At 41.0% G+C, this 20,964-nt stretch overlaps 1 protein-coding gene across 5 annotated transcripts in view; it reads left to right on the plus strand.

Moving 5' to 3' along the window:
* The window catches only part of kcnt1b (potassium sodium-activated channel subfamily T member 1b), a 416,882-nt gene that overhangs the window by 210,811 nt on the left and 185,107 nt on the right, over window positions 1–20,964 (plus strand). For all 5 annotated transcript variants that reach the window (XR_006316044.1, XR_006316045.1, XM_043720458.1 and 2 more), the window contains 2 exons: window positions 268–347; window positions 19,057–19,156. Coding sequence is in view for 3 of the 5 variants with exons in the window: in XM_043720458.1 (XP_043576393.1) it covers window positions 268–347; window positions 19,057–19,156 (180 nt within the window). In the remaining 2 variants the exon portion in view is untranslated. The remainder of the gene's footprint in view (window positions 1–267; window positions 348–19,056; window positions 19,157–20,964) is intronic.

Raw genomic sequence — 20,964 nt, forward strand, 5'->3', positions numbered from 1 at the left:
CGTGTGTCTGTGTGTCTGTGTGTTTGTGTGTCTGTGTGTTTGTGTGTGTGTGTGTGTGTGTCTGTGTGTGAATGTGTTTGTGATAATTGATTGCAAGGTATCTTTTGGGTTAACTAGTTCCTCTTGCTCAGGCTGGATGTTGATGATGTACCGAGCCAGACAGAAAGCCAAGCTTTGTGCTGTTAAATGCGAGCATGTGAAATAACACTACGGCAACTGAAAGTCTTGACTATCAGTTACATTACAAGATTTACTTTCTGTTTCCAGGGTGCAGGTCGAATTCTACGTGAATGAGAACACCTTCAAGGAACGGCTCAAGCTCTTCTTCATTAAAAACCAAAGATCAAGTAAGTGAAATGGTTAGGATTACTGTAGAGACAAATCCCACGACACTTCGCACACTTGCAAAGAGCTGCATTTATGTAGTGTCTTAACACGTCTCTGAAAAACATCTTGAAGGACTTGGCATCTAATTAAATATGTTGCTGTAGCGATTGAAAAACGTCACTGCCATTTTGTACACAAATCACACATATAGCAATGTGCATATCAACATCTGCAGCCATTATGAGCAATAAATGTGTTCACTTATAGAGTCATACTTACAGTCATACAACATGGAAACAGACACTTGGGTCCAACCAGAGCACAGCAGTTCAGGCAGCATCCGAAGACAGGCAAAATCGACGTTTCCGGCAAAGATGAAGGGCTTTTGCCCGAAACGTCGATTTTGCCTGTCTTCGGATGCTGCCTGAACTGCTGTGCTCTTCCAGCACCACTGATCCAGAATCTGGTTTCCAGCATCTGCAGTCATTGTTTTTACCACTTGGGTCCAACCAGTCCATGCCAAACATAATCCCAAACTGTTATGAAGGTGTAAGGGGTACTGTACCTTTAAGAGAGTTGAAAGCTAGCTAGGACTTAGAGAGGCACAGAGAGTCCAGAACAATGTAACAATGTAATGCTTGGTCAGAACAGCTAGCACTGGCCAATCGGCCAGTTAAGTTATGCCCCAAAGTACCAAACTCCAATCAAGTTTTAATTTAGTATTTTGGCAGTATTAACACCAATGAAGCAGGTGGGGGAGAACTGCCAAGCCACCAATGTCTGCAGACTACCTGTAGAATACCTCTCTTAAAGGTACCTTTATCTATTAATGACCTGTAAAACTGAAATCCCGAAGAGGAGGGAAGGAAACAGAGGGCAATACAAAGAGAGGATTCAACAGCTGGCTGGTTTTGAAATTCAAATGTTTTAGAAAATCTTAATCGGGGGATTTATTGGACTAGAATTGTAGAGGGGAAGATAGAAGATAAGCTAGAGAAAGGAGTTGTAAATACAGAGGAACCTCGTTTATCCGAATACTAATTATCCGAAAAACGGATTATCTGGAGGAGATCTCCAGGTCTTGATGGAAACATTACACAAAGGCCGTGTTTCCAACAGTGACCGCCTAAACACCCCATCCCCACATAATGTCTCCAACATTGTCCTGTACAGGGCAGAGGTGGAACCTGTCAAAAAGTTGCATTAAAAAATTGTGTGTGGGGCTGTGGCTGTGTGTGCGCTATTTGGAGACTTACCCCACAACAGGAGATTTACTCCTGTTGTTGGAGTCCAGTCTGGCTGCCCCAGAGAGGGGATGGGCAGGGGGGCAGTATTGGACAGGTGCGGGGGCAGTCGGTGTTGCATGGGGTTTGGGGTGGCGGGGGGAACAGGTTGGTTAGAAATATCGGATATGGGTGAATGAGCTGAATTCCAAAGATGAAGTGAAAGTGACTGACTTTGACACCATTGTGGCATTTCACTGCATATTGCACTGTGGAGCCATCACAAAATTGAAGTTAATGGGAATTTGGAAAAATCACTCGTGGTTGAGTTGCTTTGACCAAAGAGATTGCTGTGGATGTTGGAGACCAATCATCTCAGCCCAGGATGTTTTGCTAGCAGTTTCAGGGTATTGTCTGAGAGCCAACCATCTTCAGCTGCCCCATGAAATAACCTTGTGTTCATTATAAGATCAAAAATGGGGTTGGCCACTAATGTTTGTACAACCAAGACTTCATATACTGAAATGGTGTATCCCCATATGTGGCAATTCAACTTCTTAAGAGCAATTAGGCATGGGCATCCAGCACAATTTGCCATGAATGAATAAGACAAAGCATAAGCAAAATCAGGAAAATGGCATGGTCGAGGAACCTACGTTCCATGGAACCAATTTACAAGTTTGTGTCTTACCAGAGAAAGCAATGGGGCTGACTGCAAGTGCTTAGTTCATAGAAGATTAATGGTCGGTGGTACAACACTAATTGTTCATTTCATTGTATGGTCTGCCAAGAAACCTGAACCTAGTGTCAGAGTTTATGCAAGATAAACAAGATCCTTATTATATTGTTTTATATTTAGCCATTTGCATGGCTGTACAAATTGAGGTGAATGCTTAGTAAGTTATGATATAAGCAAGAAACAAACTGCTTCAGAAATAATTTAACTGTTTTTGTTTAGCTCAGAAATATATAGTGAGTAATAGGATTTTAATTAGTGACCTGATCTAGAAACATTGGAGTAAAATTTGAGCAGTTTATGAACTTCATCCAAATTTTACAATGCATTAAGCTCTTGATGTTTGTGTATGGAATGAGCTGCCACAGGAAATGGTTGCAATATCTAAGTGGCATTTGGATGGGTATTTGAATAGGACTAGATTGGGTTGGGATATCTCGTCACCATGGACGAATTGGACCGAAGGGTCTGTTTCCATGCTGTACATCTCTATACTACTTTCAGCTTCTATGGTTAAGCATGTAGTGTGTTGTTATGAAGATGTGGGTGTACTGTACCTTTAGGAGAGAGACAGCGCCAAGTGTTCTGAATAAGATACAATGTAACATGTGGTCCAGCAGCTAGGGTTGCCTGGAGCCAGAAATAACTTTGAATTCGGCCAATCAGTTAAAAGTATACCTCCAAAACAAGACCAAACTCCAATCAAGTTTGAACTTGGTATATTGACAATATTAAAAGCCAATGACACAATCCAATGCTTTGGGGATATAAGACCTGGAAAAATTGAACAGTTGAGGGAGAATTGCCAAAAGACCAACAGATATAGGCTGCTAGTAAGAACTCTCTGAGAGGAACCTGTCGAGAGAAGGAGTTTGCACAGAGAAAAAACATTGACACCAACCTGGAGAACAAATCTTCAGAGGAAGATACGATAACTGGCTGGTTTTGAAATTGGAATTTTTTGGTAAATCTTACTCGGGGGTTTTGTATTATAGTATTATAGACGGGAACGTTAAAGACAGGTTAGAGGAAGGAGTTATAAATAGTTGTTAGTTAATTATTTTCTATTATGCTTTAAGAAATAAAGTTGTTAATTTTTACTTTAAATAGTCCTTGGCCCCTCAAATTTTCACAGATTACTGCATGGGATAAATCTTTTCTGTGTTGTTGGTTTAAATTAAGCAGGAGGGTTTACCCTCTGTCGTAACAATTTGGGGGCTCGAGCTGGAATTTGAATGGTTTGGGGGGCTTTTGTCCATGATTTGAACAGTTTGGGTCTTGGATTTGGGATTTGAACTGATTTAGACAGATTTGTATAGCTTTGGGGGTACGAACAATCCCAGCAGATTTAAAAACTTGCAGGTTGGTGTCCAAGATCGTAGGTGTCCAAAAATGTAAGTGAGACAATTTGCTTACTTTCGGTGACTTGTGGTTGATGAAATTAAAAGTGAGAGAAATGGTTCTTAAAATTGCTAAAGAGCTTCTGGAATTTGAAGATGATTCTCAAATTTGTCAAGAATGTTTAGAAGGAAAGAAAAGGGCTATACTTTTAGAATTAGCAAATAAGTTGGATTAACCAAGGGCGTAAGTAAAGCTGAAATTCTAAGGGAATTACTCAAACACTTAGGTGTGTCAGAAAAACAGACAAGCGCAGTAGAGGTTAACAAACGTAAATTACAATTCAGGAAAATGGAGTTAGAAGATAAAGAGAGAGGGGGAGTGAGAAACAGAAGAAAGGGAGAGAGAAAGAGAGAAGAAAGGGAGAGAGAAAGAGAGAAGAAAGGGAGAGAGAAAAAGGAAGAGAATTTTAACTTGAGAAGTTGCGACTTAGTCAGCAAAGTCAAGTTAACAGGATAGAGGTTAAAAGAGAAGGTAGTAATATGTACAAATATGTCAAAACTCTGCTACATTTTGATGAAAACGATGTTGATGCCTTCTTTATTTCATTTGAAAAGTTGGCTAAGCAGATGGAGTGGTCTGAGGATTTATGGCTAATGCTAGTTCAGACTTAACTGGTAGGCAGAGTTAGTGAGGTATTTGCTGTGCTATCAGATGAGGGGTCAAGTGATTTTAAGTGTTTATGATTTGGTACCAGAAGCATGTAGACAGCAGTTCAAAAGGAAACAGGTCAGACTTATGTTGAGTTCGAAAAAATTAAGCATAGTCATTTTGATAGATGTGTGCTTTAAAAATAGATAAGACCTTTGAGGCTCGACAAGAGATTATTCTGCTGGAGGAGTTTTTAAAAAACTCCCAGAGATGGTAAGAATTCACATGGAGGAACAGAAAGTTCAGGAAATGAGAAGGACAGCAGAATTAGCAGATGAGCACATGGTGGTGCATGACAAGCTTCTGGCCAGAATTTCATCCTGTGACGGATAGCAGTTAGGAGAAGGGGGTATCCTATACTATGAAAGAAAGAGTAGAGAACACTGCTAAGAATTTTCCACAGATTTAAAAAGCAGCCAAAGAGGATGGAAAGGAGATGAAAGACTTCAGGTGTGTTCACTGTAATTACAGTGCCGGTGGTTTCAGAAGGACACTGGGAAAAGGTGTTTTCACTGCCAGAAAGTGGGACACATAAAGTCACAGTGCTGGTTGTTAAAGAAAGGCACTGTGGGAAAAGATGTGGTAAAAGAAGCTAAGCCAGTGGCATTAGTGAAGGGAATAAAGGAGACCGCAAGAAGAGCCTAGGAGCTGCAAGAGAGTGCACAGCCCAGGCAGGGGCTGGGAATGGAGTTAGTACCTGATCTCTACAAAGAATTCACTTCTGTGGGTAAAGTTTACTCCGAAAGAACAGGGGGAGAAGGATAAGAAGTTATAATTTTGAGAGATACAGGATCTACCCAGTTGCTGATCGTGAGAGTTGAGCGAATATGCACTCTTTCTGATCTGTTACCCGAGAGTGTGGTAATGTGTGGGATAGGTGGACAGAAATTTAGTGTTCCCCTATGTAAGGTCAGGTTGGAGTGCCAACTCAAGACTGGGGAAGTTACAGTGGGAGTGATTGACAGAGTGTTAGTTCCAGGAATTCAGTTTGATCTTGGGAATGATTTGGCAGGATCCAAGGTGGGAGTGACACCCCTTGTTGTGGAGAAGCCCAAGGAAGACCAAGAAACTAAGGAGTTAAAACAGAAGTATCCTGGTATTTTCCCAGACTGTGTGGTAACCAGATCCCACTATCATTAGTCACAGCACAAAGTGAAAAGTAAAGAGAAAGATGATGGAGTTAAGGATATCCTGTTTGACATAATGGTGCAGGAAAAACCTGAACAGGGAGAGGGTCAGGCAGAAGTGTTCAGTCCTGAAAGGCTAAGGGACTTCCAACAGCAAGACAGGTCAATAAAAGATATATATGTGGATGCGTATTCTGAAAAGGAGGCAGAGGATATTCCGGAGGGTTATTAACTGAGAGATAGAATCCTAGGTCGGAAATGGAGACCATGGCAGGTTAGTGCAGAGGAGAAATGGGCTGAAGTGCACCAGATTGTGTTGCCAGCAGCATACAGACAGGAGGTGGTACGGGTAGCACATGAACTACCTGTAGGAGGTCACCTAGGGGTACGAAAGACTCAGGCTAAGGTACAAAAACATTTTTATTGACCTGGAATGCACAAGGATGTGGTTAACTTTTGTCGTATGTCTCATACATGCCAAATGGTAGGTAAGCCACAGGTGGGAATAAAACCATCACCTTTGTTGCCAATTCTCACATTTGAAGTATCTTTCACATGGGTTATATTTGATTGTGTAGGTCCCCTCCCAAGAACTAAAAGTGGGAACCAGTACTTGTTAACCATAATGGATGTGTCTCCCAGATTTCCGGAGGCAATTCCATTACGGAGTATCAAGGCAAAAAGATGGTAGAGGAGTTAGTAACTTTCTTCACATGGTATAGGTTACCCAGAGAGATTCAATTGGACCAAGGGTCAGATTTTACTGCAAGGCTGTTTGAGGAGGTTATGGGTATCTTAGGTATTTAGATTAGATTAGATTAGATTACTTACAGTGTGGAAACAGGCCCTTCGGCCCAACAAGTCCACACCGCCCTGCCGAAGCGCAACCCACCCATGCCCCTACATTTACCCCTTACCTAACACTACGGGCAATTTAGCATGGCCAATTCACCTTTTCTGCACATCTTTGGACTGTGGGAGGAAACCGGAGCACCCGGAGGAAACCCACGCAGACACGGGGAGAACGTGCAAACTCCACACAGTCAGTCGCCTGAGGCGGGAATTGAACCCGGGTCTCTGGCGCTGTGAGGCAGCAGTGCTAACCACTCTGCCACCGTGCCGCCCACAAATCCAGTGCATATTATCCTGAATCCCAGGGAACTCAAGAAAGGTGGTATCAGACCTTGAAGTTGAAACTTTATTGCTGGAACAGCACAGCAGGTCAGGCAGCATCCAGGGAACCCTGGATGCTGCCTGACCTGCTGTGCTGTTCCAGCAATAAAGTTTCAACTTTGATCTCCAGCATCTGCAGACCTCACTTTCTCCTCAGACCTTGAAGACCATACTGAGCACATACTGCCAGGTATCCCAGTCGTCTTGTTGGACATTAGAGATGCCCCAAATGAATCTACTCAATTTATTCCTTTGAGTTAATAATCAAGCATGAAGTGAGAGGCCTTTTGAAATTAATTAAAGAAACATTGAAGGACCAACGTCGGAGATCTCACACTTAGATTATGAATCGGAGGTGAGGGAGAGATTAAATCGAGTAGATTATTTAGCTAAACAGTACCTAAAGAAGGCACAGTGTAGAATGAAGCAGGTGGTAGATAAAAGCTCTGAGACTCTGGTGTTTTCCTGAGGGGATAATGTGTTAGTCCTGTTACCAGTGATAGGAGATCCCTTCAAAGCCAGGTTTAGTGGTCCCTATCAAATCAAGAAGAAGTTGAGTCAGGTGAACTATCTAGTAAAGATGCCATATGGAAAAAAAAGGTATCAGGTATGTCATGTGAACATGTTGAAACCATATTATACTAGAGAGAAAGAACTGGAGAAACAGGTTGTTAGTTACTGTCCTGCAGAATGAGTAATCAAATCCAGATTATGTGGATTTTGATATGCCTTAAAATAGGTTAAAAATGAAGTCGTCCTTGAGGGGTGGGATAGGTTAGTAAGCTATCTGTCTCTTGAGCATAGAAAGCAGTTGAAAGATTTGTTACTGTAGTATAAGGAGTATGTAAGAATTGGATGGGGAGGACGAATGCTATTGTACATGAAGTAGACGTGGAAAATACTGCTCTGATAAAACAACACCCCTATTGGCTTAATCCTCTCAAAGCCAGACAGTCCAGAAGGAGGTGGAGGCCTTGCTCGACGAGGACATCATTGAACCAAGCCAGAGCAAGTGGAGTTTGCCAATCGTCTTAGTTTCCAAACCGGATGGGACTCAACAATTCTGCACAGGTTATTGTAACGTCATTGCCGTTACAAAATTGGACTCATATCCAATTCCTAGATTGGAGGACTGTATCCAGAAAGCAACTACAAGAAGCAAAACTGGTGATAAACTTAAATAAAATCGAATTTGCGAAAGCAGAGGTGACGTTCTTGAGACATAACATTGGTCATGGAAGGTTGACCCCATGGAACGCAAAGACGAAGGCCATCGAGGAATTTCCTTGTCCAACCTCGAAGAAAGAAGTGCTTTGATTCTTAGGACTCAGCGGATTCTATCGGAATTTTGTTCCAATCTTCAGCGTTGTAATGGCACCGTTAACTGATTTGCTGAAGAAGAACACAAAGTTTCGGTGGACAGAACCATGTCAGCTCGCATTCAACCATTTGAAAGGCATATTAATCACCAAACCAGTTTTGGCTGCACCAAACCTTTCAAAACCTTATAAAGTCACCATCGATGCTAGTGACATAGGAGTTGGAGCTGTACTCCTACTGGAAGATGTAGATGGGATTGAGCTGCCAGTTGGTTACTTTTCGAAGAAACTCAGCATCCAGCAGAGGAAATACTCCACGATCGAAAAGGAACCAATGAGTTTGGTACTGGCCTTACAACATTTTAATGTGTATGTCACGAACAATGTGTCGGACACAGTTGTGTACACAGACCACAATCCTCCTACATTCTGAGAACGCTTTAAAGACAAGAATATGAGACTATTTCGTTGGCGTCTTATGTTACAGACTTTTAATTTAAAAGTCGTACATGTTGCAGGTCGTAAGAATGTAATTGCAGATGCATTATCATGGATTTAATTGTTAAAGTTTAGATAAGGTACACTTATCCAATGTCTTCTATAATATATATATGAGAGAGAGGAAGATGTTAAGGTGAACTTAGATTAAAATTATCTTTATGTTAGGGTAATATGTTTAAAGAATAGAAAAAAAATGAAGCCATCTTTTCATTATCATGGTTTGTTTTTTTCTTAAAGCCCTTCCTGAAGAAGGGCTTATGCCCGAAACGTTGATTCTCCTGTTCCTTGGATGCTGCCTGACCTGCTGCACTTTTCCAGCTACACATTTTCAGCTCTGATCTCCAGCATCTGCAGTCCTCACTTTCTCCTTGTTTTTTTCTTAAGCAGGGAGGTATTATGAAGGTGTAAGGGGTGCTGTACCTTTAAGAGAGTTGAAAGTTAGTAAGGACTTAGACACAGAGAGTCCAGGACAAGGTAACAATATAATGCTTGGTCAGAACAGCTAGCACTGGCCGGATTGCTATGAAAAAAATACTGAATCAAATTTGGCCAATCAATTTAAATTATGTCCCAAAGTACCAAACTTCAATCAAGTTGGAATTTAGTATTTTGACAATATCAACACCAATGGAACGATCCGATGATTTGGGGTATAAAACCAAAAAAAACTTGAACAGGTGGGGGAGAACTGCCAAGCCACCAACATCTGCATCTCTTAAAGGTACCTTTATCTAGCAATGACCTGTAAAACAGAAATCCCTAAGAAGAGGAAAAGAAAACAAAGGGCGATACAAAGAGAAGATTCGACAGCTATCTGGTTCTGAAATTTGAATTTTTTTGGAAAATTTTAATCAGTGTTTTTATTGGGCTAGTATTGTAAAGGGGAAGGTAAAAGATAGGTTAGAGAAAGGAGTTGTCGATAGTTGTTAATATTCTATATTAGACTTAAAGAATAAAGTTCTTAAAACTTTTGTACTTTAAATGGTGACTTTTGGAATAGTTCTTGGCCTCTCGAATTTTAACAGATCACTGCACGGGGTGAATCTTTTTGGTGTGTCTGGTTTAAATTAGCAGAGAGGTTTGCCCCATGTCGTAACACAAACTGAACTGGTCCTGCCTGCCTGCTCTTGTCCCATATCCCTCCAAACCTTTCCTATTCATGTACTTATCCAAATGTCTTTTAAATGTTGCACCACTTCCTCAGGAAGTTCATTCCACATGTGAATGACCCTCTGTGTAAAACAGTTGTGCCCATGCCTTTTTAAAATCTCTCTCCTCTAACCTTAAAAATGTGCCCCTGGTCTTGAAATTCCCTCATCCTAGGGAAAAGATACGTACCATTAACTCTATCCATACCTCTCATTATTTTGTAAACATCTATCAGGTCACCTCTCAACCTCCTATGCTCCAGTGGAAAAAGTCCCAGCCTATCCAACCCTTCTTTGTAACTCAAACCTTCCATACCTGGCAACATCCTGATAAATCTTTTTTGAGCCCTCTCCAGCTTAATAGAATCCTTCCTATAACCGGGAAACCAGAAGTGGACACAATATTCCAAAAGAAGCCTCACCAATGTCCTGTACAACCTCAACATGAGATCCCAACTCCTATACTCAAAGGACTGAGCAATGAAGACAAACGTGCCAAATGCATTTTTAACTATCCTGTCTATATGTGATGCAAACTTCAAAGAATTATCTACCTGCACCACTAGGCCTCTCTGTTCTACAAGGTAAAAACAATGACTGCAGATGCTGGAAACCAGATTCTGGATTAGTGGTGCCGGAAGAGCACAGCAGTTCAGGCAGCATCCAAGGAGCTTCGAAATCGACATTTCGGGCAACACCACCCAAAGCACTGCCATTAATAGTGTAAGCCCTAACCTTGTTTTTATCCAGGTTGAACTCCATCTGCCATTTTTCAGCTCATTGACCCATTTGAAACAGTTTGTGGAGCCTTTAAGTCATTTTGCAATTTCCCAATGGTCCCTTGGTTGTATGGGACTTTTCCTGTTGCACTCATCAGGACAGATGCAAGAATGCCAAATTTCAAAGGGAGCAAAACATTTATAACAATCGTTCTTTCATGCATTCTGTATGGCAATGCCTTAACCAACTGGAGTTGACTTGCCAACTAATCAGGTCAGGCAGCATCTGAGGAGCAGGAAAATTGACATTTTGGGCAAAAGCCTTTCACCAGGAATAGAGGCAGGAAGTCTGCAGAGTGGAGAGATAAAATCTGTACTGGTATAGTGTAAATCTAATGTGAGAAATTACTTATGCATGAGGAGCTGCCCAAAGATGGAGACACTTTTGCATATTATTTACATCTTAGCATTGACAAACCAGCTGCATGTTTTGCATTGTGTACATTGCTTTTCCAGCACCACTCTGATCTAAACTCTGGTTTCCAGCATCTGCAGTCCTCACATTTGCCTTGCCAACTAATCAGCCCACTTTCATCATGCAGTATAAAGCTGCCTTGGAAATTTGGCATTCTTGCATCTGTCCTGATGAGTGCAGGACGAAAAGCTTCAACGTGACTCATTGTTCACAGAAATATTTAATTTCCCAGTGCTCTCACTCTGTCTGCAAGCTGTGCCCATTTAAATGAAAGGAAGAACAAACATGTATTGATTTATGTTACATTACATTGAACCTATTAATTTGTCAGGGCAGCTAAGAATTTTGTCACATCCTTTCCAGGGAAGTAGAAAATTTAAAAAAAAATGCTGAACTTGCCAGATAAACAGCAGCCACGTAAACAGAAATAAATGTGAGAAAAGGAAATCGAATTTGAAAGGGAGGAAGAGATGCAGATAGAAAATAATGAAATCCAGTAATTTTTAACTCGTAATCCCAGCCCACTCACTCCATTGAATGAAGTACAGTAGTTGTTATTAAAATAAGGTATAGGTTGGACATGATGTGACATAATACGTGAGAGCCTGAATTTACTGTTGCCAAGAAGAAATACTGAGACTGGTTTGAAAAGTGAGTGTAGCCGTGGGTTATGTTTACATATGACATTTCAGTAGGTGCTTTAATAATTTATTTATTTGTGGCATGTGGGTGTTGCTGACAAGGTCAACACTGATGATCCATCTCTAATTGAGAAGGTGGCAGTGAGATACCACAGTCTGCATGAATGATAGCTTTTTGTAGTGGTTTGGTGCACTCATCTAACTAGACCACTTCATGTGACAGCTAAGAGTCAACCACATTGTTTTATGTCTGGAGTCGCACATAGGCCAGGGGTATGCCCAGCTGATTGCCTCCTCTGAAGGATAGGGACACACCGTCTGGATTTCCACCATAGTCTGGTGATTCTATGGTCATTGTGACTGATAATAACCAGCTTTTTAAAAAATAATTCCAGATGGACTTTAATGAACTGTATGTAAATAGCCCTGTTGCCCTTTTGGAGTTTGAAATTGCATCTCTATATTTTTCGTCCATATTTTTGCATCACCAGTCCCAGGGACTTTCCTATAACCTCCTGTTACCTGTGCCATATGATGGTGGGAACCTAATATCAGGAATAGAGGAAGGGCTTTTGCCTGAAACGTCGATTTTCCTGCTCCTCAGATGCTGCCTGACCTGCTGTGCTTTTCCAGCACCACTCTAATCTAGACTCTGGTTTCCAGCATCTGCAGTCCTTGTTTTTAACCGGAACCTAAGATCAGTCTTTTAAACCTTGCATATGCAACATTTTTGTTCAAAGTGAGGAACGAAAAGCAGGAAAGATAGCCAACAGAGTCATTACAGTCGTAAGATTTGAAAATTAAAGCTCTTGCAGCCCAACATATTTCATTCCAGAATAAGCCATCTGGTCGAATTCTATCTGACGTGTTGCCTGAACTAGGCTGCAGTATTGCTCCTGCTAGATTTTCAATTTGGACCTTTGCACATACCTCCCTCTGGTGGCTGATGTGTCTCTCAGCAACATAAAATCCACTTGGATTGGCACTGTGCTAATGTGTCAAGTTGACTCAAAATATTAGCTTGCTTTCTCTCACAGTTGCCTGACCCGCTGCAATCTCCAACATTTGTTGTTTTCAGTACAGATTCCAGTATCTGCAGTAATTTGCTCCTACAATCTCAGTCTTAGCTTGGCAAAACAAAGTTCTGCTGAATGCCCAGACCCTGCTTTGCCTGTCTCATGTCCATCTGATCTGTGTTCAACATTTGTATCTCACATCGGGCAAATCTCTGTCCCTTGTCTGTCTGATACATCATCACCCTTTGCATGCTGTTCTGACATGGAGACAGACAGCCAAACCAAATCAGCCTTTTCACCTCAGTATTTGCAACCAGTAAAATTAAACCATTAAAGCCACCCCATTCGTCACTCCAATGGTTCCTAACTAGATTTTTAAATAGCCAATCCCAGACTTTGTGAATAATTAATTTCTCGACCCTGCTTTTGTATTTCAAACAGGAGACTGAACCATTTATTAAATACACAGTGACTTTAGAAAAGAGAATGTTATATAACACTGTAAAAATTAATGTCTGTGCTTTAAAGCCCATTCACACAAAAGGTGGACAGACAGAGAGACACAGCTAAGGGATAATTAAAAGAAAGCAACAAGATTGGTCAGCTTACTGAATGGCTTTCATAATGTTCTGTTTTGCGGACTTTAAGGGGAGGGGTCAGTCCATGGCTGTTTTCCTGAAATGTTGATCAGGGTGACCTTCTCTGTTGATTGCAACAGGGTGGCTCAGTGGTTAGCAGTGCTGCCTCACAGCGCCAGGGACCTGGGTTCAATTCCAGCCTTGGGTGCCTGTTTGTGTAGAGTTTGCACATTCTCCCTGTATCTGCCTAGGTTTTCTCCCACAGTCCAAAGATGTGCAGGTTAGGTAGAGAGCCATGCTAAGTTGCCCATAGTGTTCAGAGATGTGTAGGCTAAGTGCGCTAGTCAGGGATAAATGTAGAATAGTAGAGGAATAGTTCCGGGTGGGTTACTCTTTGGAGGGTCGGTATGGACTTGTTGGGCCAAAGGCCTGTTTTCACACTGTAAGGATTCTAAATTTAACATTCATTCAGGTGAAGGCAGCAATAACCAGCTTTCTACCTTCAGGGCTTATGGAGTCTGGAGCAGCAGATTGGACTGGGAGCCTTCAAAGCTTCACACTGAATCAGCAGCAGGATGAGCAAGCTGAGCATATCACTATGGCACAGGGAGCCATTCGAGAGGGGTGGAAGAGAAATAAAGGTGTAATTGGGGATAGTATAGTCAGATGAATAGACATTGTTCTCCGTGGATAAGATGGAGAGTTCTGAAGGTTGTGTTGGTGTCTTGGTTCAAGATATCTCATCCAGAGAATCTTGGAGTAAGAGGGGAGTGATCCAATTGTTGTGGTCCACGTAGATACCAGTGATACAGGTGGACAGAGGGTTAGCAGTGCTGCCTCACAGCGCTAGGGACCCGGGTTCAATTCCAGCCTTGGGTGTCTGTTTGTGTAGAGTTTGCACATTCTCCCTGTATCTGCATAGGTTTCCTCCCGCAGTCCAAAGATGTGCAGGTTAGGTAGATTGCCATGCTAAGTTGCTGAGGGAAAATGAGCAGCTAGAGGCTAAACTAAAAAGCGGAATCAAAAAGGTAATCATCTCTGGAATGCTCCCTGAGTCTCAACAAATTGGCACAGGTCAACACGATTAAAAGGGTAAACACGAGGCTCAAAGATTAGTGTGTGAGAAATAAGTTTGAATTCATGGGACACCAGTGGGGACAAAGGAGGGAGCTGTTCTGATGGGATGGGCTCTACCTGAATCATGCTCGGACCAACGTCCTGGCGAATCACATAACTAGGGATGTGGATGGGGCTTTGAACTTAACAGTGAGGGGAGAGAAGGTTCACTTGCGTGGAAAATTATGGAAAAAGTTAAAGTTGGAGAGGACTTAGCAAAGACTATTAAAGTTTCCAGAACAAGAATATGGAAAGGGTCAGGACTCTAACTTCAGGCACAGCACATAGGGGACAACACTGAGAAGCTGGGTCAGTCAATGCACGACTGAGGCTGTTGTAGTTAATTGCACATAGTATACAAAACAAGGTAAATGAGTTTGTAACACAGATTAAAATTGGCAGGTATGATGTAATGGGTATCATAGAGACATGGCTGTAAGGGGATCAGGACTGGGAACTAAATATCCAAGGATACATGTCCTATCGAAAGGACAAGCAAATGGGGAGAGGGACCAGGGTTGCCTTGTTAATAAGAAATGAAATTAAATTGATAGCAATAACGGACACAGAATTGGAAGGCGTTGAATCTGTGTGGGTAGAGTTGAGAAACGTCAAAAGGAGAAAGAACCTGACGGGAGTTATGTAAAGGCTTTCTGGCTGTCGTCAGGATGTGGGGAAGAAAATAAATCCGGAGATAGAAAAAGCATGTAAGAAAGGCACTTTTACAATAATCATGGGAGGCTTCAATATACAGGTGGGCTGGGAAAATCAGGATGGTAGCAGATCCCAAGAAAAGGAATTTGCAGAATGACTCCAGCGTGGTCTTTGGAGCAGCTCATGGTAGAGCCCATTCAGGAACAGGTAATTCTAGATATGGTCATGTGTAATGACTTAATTAGGGAGCTTCAGCTGAAGGAACCCCTAAGGGGCAGTGACCATAATATAATAGAATTCACCTGCAGTTTGAGAGGGAGAAGCTGGAATTAAATATAATGATATTAGAGTGAAGGTAACCACAAAAACATGAGGGAGGAGATGCTAGGGTGGGAAGCCTAGCAGGGAAGATGGTGGAGCAGCAATAGCAGGAGTTTTTGGGAGTAATTTGGGATGTGCCATAGAAATTTATCCCAAGGAAGATGAACCATATTTAAGGGGAGGGTGAGGCTGACAAGGGAAGTCAGGGACAGCATAAAGGCAAAAGGAAAACCATACAATGTGGTGAAAATGGGAAGCCAGAGGATTGGGAAGCCTTTAAAAACCAGCAGAGGATAACTTTTTAAAAAAATTAAGGTGGGGGGAGAAGATGAAATATGAGAGTAAACTATCTCGTAATATAGAAGAAGATTGTAAGAGTTTTCTTAGATACATAAAAGGTCAGAGAGGTACGAGTGGACGTTTCACTGCTGGAAAATGAGGCTCATAGATAGTAATGGAGAACAAAGAAATGGCAGAGGAACTGAATAGATACTTTCCATTTGTCTTTGTGGTGGAAGACACCAGCAGCACACCAGAACTTCGAGTGTTGGGGGCAGAGAAGAGTGTAGTGTCCATTACTAAGGCGAAGGTGCTGGGGAAGCTGAAAGGTCTAAAGATGGCTAAATATTCCAGACCAGATGGGCTACACCCCAGAGTTCTGAAAGAGATAGATGAGGAGATTGTAGAGGCATTAGTGATGATTTTTAAGGAATCACTAGAGTCCAGGAGCGTCCCAGAGGACAGGAAAATGGCTAATCTAACATCCATGTATAAAAAAGGAGGGAAGACAGGAAACTATAGGCAGATTAGTCTGAGCTCAGTTGTTTTAGAGTCCGTTATTAAGGATGGGATTGCAGAATGCTTGGAAGTGCATGGTAAAATAGGGTCAAGTCAGCACAGCTTTGTCAAGACTAGGTCCTGCCTAACAAGTCTGTTAGAATTCTTTGCGGAGGTAATGAGCAAGTTAGACAGAGGAGAGCCAGTGGATGTGATCCATTTGGATTTGCAGAAAGCTTTTGACAAGATGCCACACAGGAGGCTGCTAAATTGGATAAGAGCCCATGGAGTTAGAGGCAATGTACTGAACACACTATTCCATCTATATTTCTTTAGATCAATGATGTCAGGTCTACTTACTGTTTATAGTTGCTGGCCTGCTCCCAATGCTGCTACAGGTATTAGAGTATACAACGTTCCTCCCCAGTCATTTCTGCTGAAGTAGACCCTTAGAATGTTTCAGGTACATGCCTGCTAAAATATGCCTCACAGTACTAGCATGTAAGGTGTTGCCTTACTCCCATTGGAACCCCATTTAATAAAATTTTATTTAATTTCCACTAAAGGTGATGCTGAGAGTTAGTTAGGCTTCTCAAGTATTTCTGAACAATAGATTTCAGGACTGTAGAGTTAATAGTGCGCCATTTTTAATTTGCTGTCAGGATTACATAACTTTACCAAAGAGACCCCATGGGTTTCTCCTCAAATATTGTGCTTTCTTTCATATATTGAACTACGTTGCTTTTCAAAAAGTGGCTTTGTTTAACATCTCACCAAAATTCAGCTCTTCTGACCTTGCACAATTCCTTCAGTTGTTATGAAAGTGATAAAAATGGAACATTGATTTTTGAGTTCCACCCTCTGGTTTTAATCGCTGGGAACTTAAATGGATTTTACCAAAGGAACAATGCTGACTTATGGTGGCAACAGTGATTACCTCACCTATTTGAGCCAATCTTCTTGAAGTCATCGCTGAATAAGACCCAGTCTGAACAGACTTTAATATTCATCAAAATGACTGTCATGGGTCACTTGGATCAGTATCTCTTGTTTGATTTACGTGTTGAAAGTTTCATTTATTGGAATGAAAGGCTCATGTTCAGATTATCCATCTTTGGGGGGAAATATTGAAACCAGATATGGGAATACACAAATGCATTATGTTTCAGGCAACAACGTTTGGGCAGAGCAGCAAGAGGAAAAACAGATTTGCAATTGCAGAACTGGACGACTTTCTTCCTGTTTTCTGTCAGATTTGTGGGATAATGCCTGGTGAAAAACAACTCAGAGAAACATCCATTCACCAAGAATTCAAAATATTTATAATTTTTACTCCTGCTGAAGATAGGAGTCTTCAATTAAACAACTAAATAAAAGCAAAGTTTTGCAGAAGCTGGAGATATGGTCCATTATGACCCTTTTGGAACACAGAAAAAGAGTCATATTAGAATCAGAACATTAAGTCTGTTTCTCTGTGTACAGACACTACAACCTTAAATCTCAACTACTCTTATGGACTTTCAAATCTTCATGTTCTGATTTTTTTTTTAATACTAGACATTGTGTCTTCTTATATTCTCATTTCTGTGTTTGTACGCCTGTATTTTGTAATTTATTTCTGGTTAGCAAGCAATAAGATTGCTCTTTCTTTCACTCAAGAACTTGGCTTCTTCATTTCTGAACTAGCGAGTCACATTTTCATTGAGGTGTGAAGTCTCTGTGCTAAAATGAATTTTTAAATCTTTGCTACGGCCAACTGAGGTATTTAAAAAAGTGGGAGTTGTGTCCCCTTGCTTCAACTTGTCAGAACACAGTACTGATGATGCAAGGTGTGAAATTTATATAAATTGTAATATCATTTATTTTGGAGTTTGGATTTTAAATTTGTAGTTTTGGACTTTGGTCTGCGCATATCAATGTGTTTAATGATTAATTTATCAATATTTCTAGAGTATGCTTTATCTTTTAGAAGCTGTATGAGAGAGAGAAAAACAGAAAGACATCCTGAAGTCATAGTAGGAATTTGTTTGCATTCAAAGGTTTTTCAAGCAGATAGAGCAAACATAGAAGAACTGACTGCATTCATTTAGATGTTTCACAAATTATTGTTTTCATTTTATTAATGGGAAAGCTTTCATTTTCAGTTTGCTGATAAACTGGTTGAAGATGGATGTATGTAACATCTTCTCTAAAGAAAGGATTCAGTTCCGAAAAGTTAGGCAATATGTTGCCTCAGAGTAAGGGTTTTCATTTGCAGGTTCCAGACCAGGAGTGTTTAGTTAGAAGCCTGAAGGGATTATTCAAAGCTGAGAATGTCTAAGCTCGGTTGTGTGAATACTCAAGGAAGAGGCTATTAGACACTTAAGAATTGAAGACAATAATTAAGTCAAACCTACAGATGTGATCGAGTAGGGAATTCTCTCTGAGTGTTTGAAAACTGCAAAGGGATGCTGTTGTGATAGAATATTGTATTTTTACTCTGTTTCAAAATCTTTCAAATTATTTTATAGGTAATAATGTGGATTGTTCTACTTTACCTTCATAGAGTCATAGAGCTGTACAGCATAGATACAGACCCTGTGGTCCAATTAGTCAATGCCAACCAGATATCCTAAATTAATCTCATTTGCCAGCATTTAGCCCATATCTCTCTAAATCCTTCCTATTCATTACCCATCCAGATGCCTTTTAAAATTTTTTTTAATAGAATCCCTACAGTGTGGAAACAGGCTATTTGGCCCATCAAATCCACACCGACCCTCTGAAAAATATCCCACCCATACCCATTACATTACCACTGACTGAAGCACCTAAGCTAAACATCCCTGAACACTATGGGCAACTTAGCAAAGCCAGTGCACATGTTTGGACTGTGGGAGGAAATTGGAGCACCCAGAGAAACCCACACAGATCCAGGGAGAATGTGCACACTCCACACAGACAGTCGCCCAAGGCTGGGTGCGAACCTGGGTCCCTGGCGCTCTGAGGCAGCAGTGCTCACCACTGAGTCACCGTGCCACTCCAAAATGTTGTACCCACCTGCACCACTTCCTCGGGCAATTCATTCCATATATGCACAACTCTGCACGAGAAAGTTACCCCTTAGGTCCCTTTTAACTCTTTCCCCTCTCACCCAGCTTTTTTTTCTCATTGCAGGTTTAAGAATACGAATCTTTAACTTCTCCCTGAAGGTCCTCACTTGCCTTCTGTACATACTACGGGTTTTGTTGGATGATCCCATGGAAGGAATTGGATGGTAAGACTTTTTTTTTAAGGTTAAAGCAGCTCAGAACATAATGCATGTGCACCCATGCTTAATCTGCTCAACTAACTGTTTAAAAAGAGAAAAAAGAAGTACTGGCAGTGATTCATTCTGCTAAACATCTATCTCCCAGTGGCTCCAGATTCAACCATGTTACCATTCGCATGTGTAATTAAGCTAAACTAATATTAGTGCAAAATATTTTTGTGCAGTAACAGTGCCATTTCCACAATCTTAATCTGTTCAATATTGAAGGAACTGAGCAACAACCCCATCTTTTAAGAATTGTGTGATGTGAGTAAGCTCTGTTGAAATTATGGATTACTAGGGCATTAACTCAAATTTTGAAACTAGAACATTCATGTTATTTATATATTTTTTGTTCAGTATTTATACCTGAGGCAGAAACACTTCCACCTCTACCATGAAGAAGCAGCTCTTTGAAAGCTAGTGCGTACAAATAAACCTGTTGGACTATAACCTGGTGATTTTTAAATTTATCCACCCCAGTCCAACACCGGCTCCTCCAAAATATGGAAATACAGTAAACTTTGTTTTAACCGGCATGCCATTAACCAGCTCTCTTGATAGACCGGCAACAATTACATACCTCAAATACCACAATGTCTGAGTAAATAAACAGCAACAGTGATGTGTATGTTCCCAATATTACATTTTTATTACTTACCGTGTGTTATTATATTGATTTTAGGTTGTGTGTCATGCTTTTACTTGATTTTTTGAGGGATGTTGATATCTGGATGCTTCACCTGGTCAGGGTTTACAGTGTTTGGCATTACTCCTGATTATCCAGAATATTGATCAACCAGCATATTCCCAGTTCCATAGGTGCCGATTAATAAAAAGTTTGCTGTTACTAATATCATTTCATCAAAACCTTTTATCCATGTGCAGCTTCCATACTGGAAACCTCACTTCTCAGTGTCAATGTATCCATTATGAATTACTATATCTACCTTTTGGAATGGAATTAAATAGTGACCAATGTCAATCGTTAGAAGAATCCATTTGGTTCACCGTTGTCCTTGGAGGAAGAGGAATCTGCCATTTTCTCCTAATGTGGCCTGTGTGTAACTCCAGTCCCATAACAATGACATTTAGTTGCTCTCTGGGCAATTAGGGAGAGGAAACAAATGTTAGCCTCGCTACTGGCACCCACACCCCATTACTTTAACTAAAACTTTCTTCCTTAATGGACATTAGTGAATCAGAATGAGGTTCTACAACAATTGGCAAGGGTCACCTCGGGTTAGTTTTCTTTCCATTTCACATACTTAAGTTCAAATGTTGTATCTGCCATGAGGGGTTTAGAACCTATGTTCCTTGAACATTAGCCTGGGGTACAGGATTTCTGGTTCAGTGATGTAATCACCATCTCCCCCGATCTGAAGGGTAGCATTTCCCAGTAGTTCAACACTGTCTCAGCAGCGTATTAGATGGCTGGTCTAGTTTATGTGTTGCATCGTCCTACTGCGGAGTTTGAACTGATAATGAGTGTAGAGTTGCAGATTTTCCTGTTGTGATTTTTGCTGCAAAGCCGTGGAATAATTTCATACATTTTGATTCCATTTACTTTGAATGTATTTGCAATATTTTAATAAATTTCCAAAGAGACAAAAGCAGAGATCGCTGGATGCATATCGCAGGTCTGGTCTGCAAGACAAGAAACGATTAGCCTTCCGCATCAGATGTTTTGTTGTGTGACTGAAAGGCTGTGCTTGGAATATGAGCATATCTTTAAATTCCAGATGTCCCTGAAAATAGCTTTGGATATTTTTCTC

This window comes from Chiloscyllium plagiosum, chromosome 30 (genome assembly GCF_004010195.1).
Source record: "Chiloscyllium plagiosum isolate BGI_BamShark_2017 chromosome 30, ASM401019v2, whole genome shotgun sequence".
Classification (NCBI taxonomy): Eukaryota; Metazoa; Chordata; class Chondrichthyes; order Orectolobiformes; family Hemiscylliidae; genus Chiloscyllium; species Chiloscyllium plagiosum.